The sequence below is a fragment of the Pithys albifrons genome, chromosome 6 (assembly GCF_047495875.1).
Source record: "Pithys albifrons albifrons isolate INPA30051 chromosome 6, PitAlb_v1, whole genome shotgun sequence".
Classification (NCBI taxonomy): Eukaryota; Metazoa; Chordata; class Aves; order Passeriformes; family Thamnophilidae; genus Pithys; species Pithys albifrons.
Window position 1 is genome coordinate 55,855,887 of NC_092463.1, and position 14,347 is coordinate 55,870,233.

General features: G+C 40.1%; 1 protein-coding gene across 4 annotated transcripts in view; it reads left to right on the forward strand.

Moving 5' to 3' along the window:
- The window catches only part of MICAL2 (microtubule associated monooxygenase, calponin and LIM domain containing 2), a 128,102-nt gene that overhangs the window by 41,001 nt on the left and 72,754 nt on the right, over nt 1–14,347 (forward strand). For all 4 annotated transcript variants that reach the window (XM_071558987.1, XM_071558990.1, XM_071558988.1 and 1 more), the window contains exons 3-13: nt 1,917–2,124; nt 2,771–2,887; nt 3,992–4,093; nt 5,904–6,059; nt 6,986–7,086; nt 8,665–8,922; nt 9,746–9,861; nt 11,008–11,134; nt 11,331–11,421; nt 11,517–11,664; nt 13,905–14,104. In XM_071558987.1, coding sequence (XP_071415088.1) covers nt 1,917–2,124; nt 2,771–2,887; nt 3,992–4,093; nt 5,904–6,059; nt 6,986–7,086; nt 8,665–8,922; nt 9,746–9,861; nt 11,008–11,134; nt 11,331–11,421; nt 11,517–11,664; nt 13,905–14,104 — 1,624 coding nt within the window. The remainder of the gene's footprint in view (nt 1–1,916; nt 2,125–2,770; nt 2,888–3,991; nt 4,094–5,903; nt 6,060–6,985; nt 7,087–8,664; nt 8,923–9,745; nt 9,862–11,007; nt 11,135–11,330; nt 11,422–11,516; nt 11,665–13,904; nt 14,105–14,347) is intronic.

The following is a 14,347-nucleotide window of genomic DNA, read 5'->3' on the forward strand; positions in this document are numbered from 1 at the left end:
AGATCCTCCTTAAAATTCTGACATACTGTGTTTGCAGAGCACCAGGAGGAACCAGAAGGGTTTTCTGTGTGGGTTTTATTACTTGGCAAGAGTCACTATGATTAAATCTTTGAAGACTGGCTTTTTCTTTTCTTTTTAAGGTTGCATTTATTTATATATAATACGGTTTGTTAGCTAGAAAAACAACCTCACCTTATCAGACCATGTATGGGTTTATTTGTAAAATATTTCTAACTGCTTGGTAAACATGACTGGAAAACCCTGTAGCTGTGAAGGCAGTCACTCACTTGTCAAGAGCTGAGAGTTCCCATGTTAATCATAAGAAGCATGTGCAAAAAAGAGCTGACCCAGATCCACCGTGAGCCTTTCAGTCAGGCTACATTTGCACTCTATTTTCTTCCTTTATAATTGCATCTGTTGATTTTTAATTTTTTTTTTAATATTCAGCATGCAGCGAGGAATGTTCTGAAATTGTGAATTAAATATGTCATTTTAAGAGGAAAAAAGCCAAGTGGCTAATGCAACAGCCTAACTGTAATATCTCTGGTTAACAAAACACTTGCCTAAAGCAAAGCCAAAGCACCTCCCAGGAGTTTTCCTTTCAGTGGGAATTTATTGGAATTATGTATTAAATTTAAAAAAAAATTTTGCACTTTTATGATTAGATTGGACGAAAGTCATGGACAAAAGTCAGCACCAGATACTTTTTGCTTAAGTTGTTAAATTTGAAAACAAATGATGAATAAACCAAAATAAATAAATGACTCTATTTTATGAAATTGCAGTGTAATGGGAACCAGACCCATATCCAAACGAGCCTCCAGATACAGTCCATGCTTGCTTTGAAACTGTAATCACTGTCTGGCTATGTGTGCGGGACGCACAGGAGCATGTCTGGCCTCTGACATAATGGCTTTGGATTTGCAACAGGGCCCAGCTAGGCTGGGCCTGGGCTCTCCCCTCCACCCAGAGCCACCTCAGCTCTCCCTGCCCCAGCCACTGCAGTGCCTGAACTGATGGCATAGATTTTGTGAAGTCTGGAGGAGGGGTTGGCGGGAGGTGTGGAACATCAGCGTTGTCCAGCTATAAGACTATTTCTGAGCAGTTTTCAGTAATCAGTCAATGTAAGCATTAGATATGCTTGGGTTTTAATTAGCTGGCTTTCTGGAAATCCTTTGCTTGTTAATCTGTGAAAAATTAGAGCTGTCAACTAAAATTTGGGTGAGAGTTGGAAGTGATTCTTGTGAAGATGCGCAAACTTCAATTTAAACTCTTAAAATGTGATTGTCCTGAAGGGTGAGGATGTTGACCACTGGGTGAAATGGAATAGAACAGGCTGAGTTGCCTGGCCCTGGTGAAGCAGGACAGGTCTGCTGAGTTCCCTTGACATGTCCCGAACCAGGCTGCTATATCCAGGGTACACCCTCACTTGAAAGGAGTTACTAATGCTGTAAGGCTACTGGCTTATTATAGATTTTTCTAACAGATCTAGCAAATGTACACTGATTTCCTCTTTAAAACAAAAAATAGCCTACACTAAGACCACTTATTTCCTTTTGCCTCCGTTTTATGGAGCTGTAATCTGGTTAACTGCAAGTGCTTCAGAAACACTAAAGTGAGGTTAGAAATATGTGAGCAGATGCTCAAAAGTGTTTGGCTTTTTACTATTCCTGCTGTTACATCATTTTATCAGATGCTTTTGTGTCTGCATTAAGCACAGTTTATCCTCTTGTGTAAATTCATTAAACACAACATGCAAACAAAATTTGAAATGTTAATTGATTTAAATAGATTACTTGAATACACTCTCAGTAGTGCAAGTCTGGCTGAATATTGAGTCATACCAATAGGGTAAGTTAGAAACTGTATGAAACTAATAAAAAACCCTGTGTAAAACCCCTTCTTTTCTCTGCTAGTGTTTAATTATTGGAGGTGGCCCATGTGGCTTGAGGACTGCCATAGAACTTGCCTTCCTGGGAGCCAAAGTGGTGGTTGTGGAGAAGAGGGACACTTTTTCAAGGAACAATGTGTTGCATCTCTGGCCATTTACCATCCATGACCTCCGGGGACTGGGAGCAAAGAAATTTTATGGGAAATTCTGTGCAGGATCTATTGATCACATCAGTAAGTATCTGAGGTGGGCACTGTTCAGATAAGAGGTTACCAAGAGCTGAAGATTAATGGAGACTCTCTTGATTTTCCAGAATGTTTATCTGCCTTAAACGTGTGTGAGTGCGTGTGCACACACAGAGGAAAAAAATTATCTCATGTAAGCAAAATGGGAGTAGAAGAAGTTGCAGCCTTATGGAGCAGCTTTCTTGTTAGTCTGGACTTGTTAAACTATAGGTTTTGATTATGAAGTATGAGGAATATTTATATTCGTTCTAGTACTTCAAAGGCAGACACAGCCCTGATCTAATGAGAATATATGTGAAAGTGGGCTCATTTACAGGGAAATATGATTTTTGTATCCTAAAATGGCCAGCATACTGGTTGGCAGAACCTTTAAATGTCATTAACGGAAAGCTCTACAAAAGTATTCTAAGAAACTCAACTGCAACGAGTTTTACCCACAAGATTGTGCTGTAGGAGGAAAGGGAAACGGAAGAGAACAACATCCTGTGGTGGTTGCTACATTTGCATTCATCACAGTGTAGGAAATAGTAATGCTTCATGCTTGTGTTAACAATGAATATCAGTTCAGTAGCATGCTGGGAGCAGCTGTGATTGCTTACTCATTAAATACACCCTTGTTACTCGTTATCTACAGGTATTCGCCAACTTCAACTTATCCTCTTCAAAGTTGCACTTATACTGGGAGTTGAAATCCATGTGAATCTAGAATTTGTGAAAGTCCTGGAGCCTCCTGAAGATCAAGAAAACCAAAGTATTCCTTATTATAACATAGTTCTGTTCACAATAACTTCTTTTTATGTCAGACATTATATGAAGACATTCAAGGCGGTTGTTTAAAGAAACAGGAGAGTTTTGCCCTCTTATTCAGCTGGTTTTGCCCTGTGCACTCGTAGGCATGATAAGTATCATTGTGACAGAGCACTGATAATTCCTAAAATATGACCCAGGCTGAGAAGCTGAGGTTTTGCACTATGCCTCCTGGCATGTGTTTGAGGCTTTGTAGGGAGTCTGGTGTGGCTTCTCGGTATCTTCTTGCAAAAACAAATTTTGATTGAGAGTATAAATATTGAGGATGGATTAAGCACCCAGGGCCTCATTTTGATTTCACATTTGATATAACTCCCACTGGTACATAGAGTCTTATCAACATTCTTATGCAAGATTTTTAAAGAAAATAGGAAATGATTTCTCATTCTTTTGTTTCTATTTTTTTAAATCACTAATTAGGGTGTAGTAGCATTAGAATATTTTAAAATTTTACTTCAGTTGAAATACTATGCTATTTCATTAAAGGGTCGTGACAGTAGAACAAATACGTTGTTTTAGGTAGTTAAAGTATATAGAATTTTAAAATACAAACATATTCACATAATCAGCTTTGTGTTAATGGAAAGATTAAATTTAGTTTTGTGAGGATGCTTCCATTAAATTTCTATTTAGGAGGCAATTAAAAGCACTGATGATGGAATGCTATTTTTCTTCTTTTAATACCCAGCTCTTCCTTGCTGTAACTATGTGTATGTACTGTCCTGTAAGGAAGCTGTGGGGTTATTTCTGTGAGAATGAAGTGCTTAAGCATATTCTTGTGTTATGGATCTGAGAGGAAGTTTAGTGCAGCAGGTGATCCAGGTGAAGGCTTCCTTTTTATTTTATTGTCAGTTCACAAGCTTGACACCTTGCTAATACAGCCTGAAGGTACCTTTGACTGTAGCTTTTCCTTTCATCAGACCAAGGCAGAATTCAGCTCCATTTGAATGAGAAGTAGTTTGTTTATCTTTATGCCCTTTCTTCAGACTCTGGAATCACTTCTCCATTGAATTACTGAAGAATGAATAAATATTATTTGTGTTTTTAGAGACAGGCTGGAGAGCTGAATTTCTGCCCATGGATCACCCTTTGTCAGAGTATGAATTTGATGTTATTATTGGTGCTGATGGCCGCAGGAACACCTTAGAAGGTGGGTGTTGTGAATGGGTGCTTTTATGCTTATTTGTGGTCTTCAGGGTATCTTGAAGGACCTGAAAGTCAGAGGAGAACACAAAGCAACAGGTTGCCTTTCAATCTATTGAAGTCTGTGTGGAAACTATTATTTTGTATGGTGTCTTTTGCTTTTTCTGTTGTGTTGTAGCTCAACTATATTGTCAAAATAAAGACATTTAATGTCACTACTGCTTCTGAGCTCTGTGTATTGCATTGGCTACAGAATGCATCATAGTGCCATTGGCCTTGCCTCAAGGTTAGGTAATTATTATATTGTGATTTAACTTCATGGAGGCTGAAAAGATACGAGGAACTGCATAATCTTTGCTATTGTGCTGAAAATTTGCCCTGTATGTTTGAACTAAGGACCAAAAGGTGACTGCTTCAGAAACAGTTACTTTGGAAACAATATCAAAAGATAATAAAAAACTCTTAAGTGTGTGGGAAGAGAAAGGGTAAATGCTTCATGGAGTCGCTGCTGAGAATTCAGACCCTCTGAGCTGCCTTTCTCAGTGAGGCACTAGATAAGCTGTTCCTGTAGCACACGAACAAACCTGCTACTTAATTATTTATTTCCCTTTTAACTTTAATTATATCCATGCTGGTTTCCGTTCCCTAAGTACACTATTTCCTTTTCTTTTTATTAGCTTCATGGTTTGTCTGCTTATTCTTTTATCTACCAACCACAATATGCTTACAGTTAATTCCTTATAATGTTCTATTGGAAATTTCCCTACACTGTTGTCCAGCTGTGCCCCATAAAAGACTGTTTAAATAGTCAGCTACTGGCAAAGTGAAATTATTCTTGTCTCAGCTGCAGACTCTATTCAGAAGTTAATGGTTATAATCGTGCCAGCATCTAAGGGAGTATTTGGTGCACTGAAGGTGCATATGGAAGCTGGTATTGTCATATTAAATCTATCCCAATGAAATAACAAGAGCATATCAAGAAGCACAGAGACAAAAATTTGTAACTGATTTATTTCTTCTCATGAAATACATGTATTCTCTCAAGTTATTTGCAATTGGCTAAAAATACTCTAAGGACCCTCTGTCCTACTTCATAATTTAATTATGGATAAGGGGAACATACAGATGGAAGAACTTAAATGTGTGATTACAACATCATGGCTTAGTGGACTTTTTTTTGTGAAAAGAGGAAGCAAAGATGGAGCAAGAGAGTAAGGGACTTCACAGTCAGTCTCACCTTGGAAATATAACAGTTAAGCCACTGAATATTTGTCAACTCCAAATACCTTTGAAAAACCTCATTAGATGGTAGTGTGTGCACCTAAGCATTGGTACATGGATTTCTGTTTTTCAGATCTGTCTTTGCTGCTTTTGTCTCTTGCATCTTTTTTCATGAGCTGTTTACCACCTATGTAACAAATACCTAATTTGCTATGTAGCACGTTAAAAGTGTCTCCATACACTAAATTTGATCTGTTCTATTTCCAAGCATTTCCAAAAAAAAATTCATGTTTATCTTTAGTCATGGTTTTCCTTAAATTTCTTCCCAAGTTCAACTTCTTCACATAATTCCCTTCCAGATCTGTTTTTTTCCAATGAGACTTTATCTTGAATGCAATACAACTTTAGTTTTGCTGCTGAAAATGGGGGAAAAAAAGAACTCTTTGCATTCAAGAGAGTTTTTAAGGAATGATGGAATCCACTGGTGGTGTGTTAGTTGATGAAGTGAGGGACTAAATGTAGGAAAGAGGCTGAGCTGCCTTGAGCTGACCCTCCCTGAAAGTCTAGTGTTTTAATTCTTTCTCTTTGCTTACCAGGTTTCAAGAGGAAGGAGTTTCGTGGCAAGCTGGCTATAGCCATCACTGCCAACTTTATAAACAGAAACACAACTGCAGAAGCCAAGGTGGAAGAAATTAGTGGTGTTGCTTTCATCTTCAATCAGAAGTTCTTCCAGGACCTTAAAGAGGAAACGGGTGGGTGCCTCCTCATTTTTTTCCACTACCAAATACAAGAGGTAGCAGAGGAATTCTTTATGTGCCAGGCCACCCTCCTATTCCTGGTAACACCAATTTAAATATGCTGTATTAAAAAATTCCAAGTGATAAAATGTTGTTGTTGTCAAATCTTGCAGATGGAAGTGCCCATTTATGGTACAGTGGGATATTTTTTTAGCTTAGGCGTTGCCACATCATAGTTTGTTTTAATGTTTAAATTTTTCTCAACTATAAAAATGTCTGCTATGTTGAACAAATTTAGAAGAGCATTTTCAGGGCCCAGAAATTTCCCTTAAGGCATTGTTTGTTTTGTTTCTATCTGTTCACATACTGAACAGCTTAAATGCTTTGAAAAAGGCTCTGCCCTTCTGGTGGAGTTTATTCTTGCTTTTTGATGTGTGGAGCTGATAAACTGAGAATTTATCTCCCATAAATACTAAAAATATAAACTGTGAAATGCTTCTTAATGGAAGGGGGTTTCAGAATAATTGCACCCACTGTCAGTACGAGCAATTCTGTTCTTGATTTACAGCTGATTTTTTTAAAAAATTATTATTATTATAATTGAAAACAAAAGTCCTGCTTAGACCCAACACCAGAGCAACCTAAAAAAGCCAAGTTTGTTTTCTTGGCACCCAGTTCTACCTCAGAAGACTTCATGCTGTAGTTAACTGGCTGTTCCATAAAAGAGTGCTGAATAACTTTACATTGTGCTGAGAAAAACTCCTATGGGGTAAGGTCAATCTGCTCACATGTTTTGTTTTATAACCTTCTGTCCACTAATCCTTCATCCCAGTGAATGCATCCCAAGAAGGAAAGGCACCTGCAGGGATCAATCACATGTTGTTGGTAAGGGACACAGACAGTGCATTGCACTTGGTAACAAACATATTATCTCTTTTCAGGGATTGACCTGGAGAATATTGTTTACTATAAGGACAGCACTCATTATTTTGTGATGACAGCAAAAAAGCAGAGTCTTCTGGACAAAGGAGTGATTATTAACGTATGTAAAGATGCTGGCTAAAGCCCTCTTTTATTTACTTGGCGCAGAATAAGTATGAACATCTGCATAAATGTTGTGGCATGTTATAGAGTGTGTTTATAGACTTAATCACTTCATTAAAGCTCAGGTCACTTGGATCTTACTCTGACTTTTCTAAAATTATCTTTTGCCTTCAGTCAGCATAAAGTTTCTCTGGAGAACAGAAAACAATACTTCCAGAATTGATCAGTTCTGAAACTGGCTGAAATGGGATCTTGACTCACCTTGGAAATACTTGGTTGGGAGCATTGCACCAGAAAATAAAAACCTCATTTATTTAAATTTATTTAGCACAGCTATGTCTGGTTTTATCAGACCAATAAGGAAGCATAAAAACCTACCCGAGGCTAAACTGCAGAATCTCAAGTGGGTGAAATATGATAGAAGGAGGCTATAAACACGATGGCCTGAACTTTCAGAGGTACTTGCAATTTTGAGGGTTTTTTCTTTTTCCCCCCCTCTTCTTCTGTAAGATGGAGTTTTATTTTCTTTTGTTTTTAGAAAGTGTTACAGCACCACTTGAATTTCTCTTCCTGGAAACCAAAGGGAGGTCAATTTTTCTTGCAAAGTAAGGCAGTGCCAAAACAGTCAAGTGTTATTTCCTGAAGGAAGTACTTGTGGGCAACTATCAGAAGGTTTCTTGGCTTTCTGGTGGGACCACTTAGCTCAGTGCCATGATTCCCTGCCCTTTTGGAGTCCAGGGGCTCCCAGGGCAGAGCAACTGTCTGTGACCACCCTTGGGGGCACTGGATGGTGAGCCCTGGGTTTGTGGCTCTCATGTTTGTAGGTGGGAGCAGTACCAGGAGATCTATGGGGAATTTGGAGAAGAGGAGCAGCAGCTGTAGCTTATCAGAGCTGTTTCCTGACCTACTCAGGTCTAAGTGGAAAAAAACCCCCAACCCAGTCTGTCTGAAACAACTGGGCTAATAGTGATTTTGTGGTATCATCCTGCGATTAGGGATCTCATCCGTGATTAAGCTGAAAATAGAAACTGCCTTATTAATAATCACTGGCTTTAAGTAGGATGACCTGCAAAGGCAGGGTGCTTTGGCACTCTGATAAAAAGCCCCCAAGACACAGCCCAAAACAGAACAACAGAGAGGTTTGAATATGTTGTCATTACCGAGATGTTAAGTCAAAACGTGAGCTGAGCCCCACGTGCTGTATCGTCAGTATTTCTGCTCTTGTGGTTTCAGATGTGGGGTGCACATGTGCAAAAAAGCATTGCAGAGGTGATGATAACATCTTTTGATGGGAGGGAAGTAATGTTATGAAAATAACACATAACTAAGGACTTGCAAGACACTATAATATCCTGTTGGAAATAAAGCTTCTTGTTCAGTGTAGTCATGGAGAGTTCATGTTTGAGGGTAGTACAGTAAACTATGTTTGTGTATCAGTTTTTTAGAAGAGATGACAAGTCTTACTTTGTTCTTTATGCTGTGAGTTGTGTGGTTCCCACTCGTGTTATAAAACTACAGTGTTGCAATTCAGAGAGAATAGGGGGTTATCTCATCCTACATGCTTCTCTCCTTGCAGGACTCCGTTGACACTGAGTTGCTCCTCTGTGGGGAAAACGTGAACCAGAGCAATTTGCTGTCCTATGCCAGAGAAGCTGCTGACTTTGCAACCAATTACCAGCTGCCTTCCTTGGATTTTGCAATTAATCACTATGGCCAACCAGATGTAGCAATGTTTGATTTTACTTCCATGTATGCGTCTGAAAATGCTGCACTGGTGAGAGAGAGGCACAGACATCAGCTCCTGGTGGCACTTGTTGGAGATAGTTTGCTTGAGGTATATTTTGGAATATCTTTCCAGTAGTCTTTTATTTTCTTTTTTATTTCTTTAATCCAAGCGTTCAATCTACCCTTCAAACCAAAACAAAACATCCTCTCTTGCATGTCCTGAAATGCTGGTACTTTCTTTGGAATATATTTTTTTTCCTTTTTCTTTTCTCTTTTTTTATGCCATACTTTGTCAAAGCTAATGCTTGGCTGGCAGCCTCTGGCTGAGATCCCGTTTTGCTCTATGTAAGTTGTATTTCTGTCTGAAAACTGTGAGCTCCATGTCCTCAGCTTGGGTGCATGGCATAATTTTCCTGACTTCCATCACAGAGAAAAACTTGATCCAAATTATTATTGCAGCCTCTTTGCCTTAGTATGTTCTCTTTTTTCCCTCTCTGCAGTGAAAAGTCTATTTTGCAACTCTGTTTTGTTGCAGTTTTTTAACTCATGCTGACAACATGAAGCCATTGAAAAGAACAGTCCAAAGCAAAATTAGGAGATGAGAAAGGCATCTTTTTCCCCTTTTTTTTCCTTGACTAATTCTTGAGTCTTTTTTTTCTCAGTTTAAACTTTTTGAGGTTAAGAAAATTTTTTTTAAAATATAGAAGTTAAAAAAAGGAAAGAGTGAAAGAAGCAATCTTTTTCATTACCTACGACTTGGAGGAGAGACACATCTGAAAAGTGCAAACACTGCCTATGTTGTATTTTGACTCTTTCTGGGATATTTTTCTAAGACTGTATGAAAACCCAGACTCCCAAATTCGCATTGCATGTTACTTTTGTAATCAGACCTTAAGAAATACAAGGAATTAAAGTATAGATGCTTCTTACAGCCCTTCTGGCCGATGGGTACTGGGTGTGCAAGAGGCTTCTTGGCTGCTTTCGACACTGCCTGGATGGTGCGGAGCTGGGCTCAAGGGAAACCCCCACTGGAGATCCTTGCTGAACGGTGAGTGCTGCTCATCTTCCCCATCATTCCCAGTGTTTTAAAGAGTCACATATTGGTAGAAGGCAGTGGATTTCAGAATGCCAACAGGAGAAACATTCTTCCTCCCTGTAGTGGCATTTGGGTGAAATTATCAATTTTTTAAGGTTATGGAACAATATACAGTAACAGCTGACCATTGATTAAGTGTGATTCTTAAGGAAATAAACCAAAGGTACCTTGTAGCAAAAAAATAACCCTCCAACCACCTCAGCACCTGATTTTCTATTCTTAAAATAATATAAAAAATCCTGAAAGAAGTCTAAATAAATTCTTCAACATTAGCAGCTTTCATATTTGGTCTCTGTGATATTAACTCTGCAGGTTGATTTAATAGCCCTGATGTTCTCTTTAGGTTGATGAATGTGTGGCAAAAGAGAATTACTGCAGTGCTGCATCATAAGCTTCTCTGTGTAATGTCTTTGTGACCAGAGCAAAAAACCCTGTTATTAAGGACACCAGCAATCCTGATGTCACCACGGTCTGCTGGTTGAATTTGCTGACTTGGGTCCTGCCGGCAGCTACCCTTGCTCTGCTACAGCTGCCCAGGCTGTTTTGGGGCAGATGTGTAATAGTCATGGTTGTGGTAACGTGAGTAGGAGCATTGCTAACTACAGCACTTGGAGAAGTTTTAAGATAGGAGCCTGTGGGATGACTCAAAACACAGCATAGCCCCAAATGGAAAACTGAACAGCATAGTTATAGCAATTGCAGGATGACAGGATTTAGTGCTGTTATGTGGTAAAGAAGTCACTCCTTGGGTGGATGGTAAAACAAAACCAGATGACTGGATGATGTAACCTCTTTCCCTTTCTCCCCCGCCCCCCCCACTTTTTCTTACTCACTTCCTGCCTCAGGAAAATAGGGGCATAAGTTCTAAGAGCCTGTCTTATTGTTGTCCTGTTTCTGTCTGGCATTCTTCTACTGAGTAGAGATAAGAAATGGCATGGATGCATTATGCTTTTACTACATGACACTTGTCCTGGCAGAACCAAAATAAGGTGTGGGTAGCTGAAAAAAACAAAACAAAAAACCCACAAAAACCTTACCTCTGTATAACGTAAATATTTATTTTAATATATAACTCTTGCATCGTTTTTTCTGTATTAGAGAGAGCATTTATAGACTCTTGCCTCAGACAACCCCTGAAAATATTAATAAGAACTTTGACCAATATACCATTGACCCAGGAACAAGATATCCAAACTTGAACTCGAGCTGTGTTCGACCTCACCAGGTCAGTACATGAAAGTCTTGCTTGTGAAATCAGATCTTTTTTTTGTCTAGAATAAATAGCATTGCAAGTGGTGTGCAAACAAAATCTTCGTGACACTCCTTAATTTAGAACCTGCTGCTGATAAAATTAACTTGCAAAGAAAACTTTTCTCTTCAGACAATCCTAACATTATGCTGCGAATTGCTTTTCCTTGTAGGTGAGACAATTATATGTCACCAATGAGTTACAACAGTGCCCTCTTGAAAGAGTGAGCTCCATCAGAAGATCGGTGAATCTCTCAAGACAGGGTACGTGGCACCTCATGTTTGCTGTGCCTTAACATGTGTAGCCTTCTGAGCATAGGAGAGCTGATTGAAATATTTGCTCTCTTCTGCAACTGCAGAGTCGGATATTCGGCCTAACAAGCTCTTGACGTGGTGTCAGAAGCAGACAGAGGGATACCGTAATGTCAGCATCACAGACCTGACTACCTCCTGGAAAAGTGGCCTTGCCTTGTGTGCAATTATCCATCGCTTCAGACCTGACCTCATGTAAGTGATGTTTGTAGATTTTGGTTGGTGTAGGGTACCAAACATTACCAAAGTGTAGTGTAAGACCAACCAGAACAACACTGATGCTCTGCAGTCCCCTTCTGTGGCTGTTTTCTGCAAGGAAGTGCACACCCATCGCTGGTTTTGGGGGATGGAGAGGGTGGGGTTGCTTTTGCTTTGTTTTTTCTGTATGTCCTTGCATGTCATTTAAAAAGAAATATATATGCTTTCAAAGAGCTAGGAAGGCTTTGAACCTTATGATTTGTCATATTTGTGGGAGTCATGTGTCTATTTATAACAAAATTTGCAGCGCTTGGAGAATGCAAAGAGCTGCGTTCCCAGGTCCCTGGAGGAAGGGTTTTAGTGTATGTTTAAAACCACAGCCACAATGGCACTGTCATGAGCTACAGAAATACCTGGGTGGGCCTTGGATGACCCATCCTCTGTGCTTTGTAGTGGTTGCTGTGACAATCATGTAGGGAAGCACTGGACCGTGGGAGTGGAGGTTTTGCACAACTCTGTCCAGTACAGCATAGCACCCTTTCACTTGTGCTATGCAACAGCGACTGGCCCCTGTAAATTAACAGTCCTGGGGATTGAGTGTAAGCCAGCATTCTGCTTTTGACAGTATTTCTGGGGTCCTAAGGCTACAAGACCCAACTTTGTATGTCTGAATATTCTGTAAGGTCCCTCAGTTAGATGCAAGAGGGTCTGTGTATAACAGGTGTCAGGAAGTGGCAATTGCCGCCAGTACTTGATGCAGTCAGTGGGGTGACTCTTCTCTCTTCTCACCAGTCTCCAAAATGAAGTGGATGCATTTTCTTGCCTTTCTGCACAGACTTAGGTGTCACAAATGTTTTATTGCCCATCTCCCTTTATTGTGGATAGATGGAAGGAATAGTTGAGCTCTTTTATGAGGTGTGATAAATTGGAAAAAATAGGAGTGGTACCCAGGGTGCTAGTTTGTACAGTTTTGCCAGAGGAAGAGCTGAGATTTCAAAAATAAGTTTTGGTTGGTGTTTTTTTTTTGGTTTGGTTTGGTTTTTTTTTTTGTTTTTTTTTTTTTTTTGTTCTGGTTTGGTTTTTTTGCCTTGAATTAGTTTAAAAGAATTAGAATTGTGTTTTTGTGACTATAATGGGGTGACAAGGTATAGAAAGCAAAGTAGTCTTTGCTGTCTGTGGAAAACTTGCCTTTTGAAGCACCGCTCTCTACAAAGTTGATAAATTTATCTTCCTGAGCTAACAGATCTCCTGCTGTTTAATGCTGTGTTTGGACCTTTTGTATTAGATGAGTTGTTGCCTGTGTTGGCTTTTTGTATTAGATGAGGCTGCTGAAGGACTTGGCCAGATGAAATGCAGGCAGGCAAGAGAGGCAGTGCCTATGGGCTGTGGGCAGGACTGGGGTGCAGCGCTGCCCACAGTCCCCCGGCTCCAGAAATGGGCAGTGCGTGGGTGAGGGAATAGGAGAAATTCTTTGGGGATTCAAAAACTCACATTCCTTTATGAGGAGAAAGAAACTAGCCTTCCTGGAGCTTTGTAATTTATTCACATGTTTATTTTAATCACGAATTTTGGAAGTGGTTCAAGAGATCAGAGTCTTAGAATAGGTCCCATAGAAAATGGATTAGAGACTGGATAACAGAGTTCCAGATGTGTGATGTACATACTTAGTGCACTTCTAAATTCAGTTATGACCTGGGCAGGAGGACATTTCTCAAACTGCATGTGTTAACACCTTAAAAAAAGAAAGGTTAGTGCCTGTGCATGTGCGTGTGCGCATATATAACAAGCTTTTCTCATAGGATGTCAGCCTAAATTTATTCCTCCTGGCTTTGGTGATTTATAGAACTAATCAAGACTAAGAAGTCTATAGCTAATGGATGAGATTTGTAGTAGTGCAGCTCTGTGTGGAGAGGAAATAGGTTTCTTAGCGCTTCTGAGGAAGAATTCCATTTCTTCATAAAAAAAGAGAATCCTTTTCTGTGGGACTACATCAAGATCCAGTTCAGTGAAAAAGCTTTTAAAGTACATTCTGGCAAAGCTGTTATTTGTAGTAATGAGATTTGTGTGAGACTCTTAGCTTTGATATTGTGTGGACTCTGTATCTCTGGCCCAGTGAAATGCCTGTGCCCTCATTCTTAGTGCTGTTCTGTGCCTCTCCCATGGGCAAGGGCATGCTGCATGTTCCCGAGGGGAGCAGGGAGAAAACTGCTGCTGATGCCACTGTGTTGTCCCCACAGTGACTTCGATGCTCTGAATGAAGAGGATGTTGTCAAGAACAACCAGCTGGCGTTCGACGTTGCTGAGCAGGAGTTTGGGATCCCTCCTGTGACCACAGGCAAGGAGGTGGGCTCGGCTGGGGAGCCCGACAAGCTCAGCATGGTCATGTACCTGTCCAAGTTCTACGAGCTGTTCCGGGGCACTCCTCTGCAGGCAGTAGGTAAGCCAGACCCAGGCTGCTCCTAATCCCTGCAAGTTTGGGAAGGGGAAGCACTTCATCCAGGCTGCTGACGAGCACTGCTGCTGAGCCAAGAGTCCTTTCCCAGCTGAGCCATTCTAGCATGAGAGCATGCCTGCTTCTGTCTGCAATAGTTACCTTGGGCTTAAAACAGGAAAGGGGAAAACCCTGATTGAAGACCAAGGTTTTGTGGGTCCTTGGTGGTTTCAGAGAATAGGAGCAGCT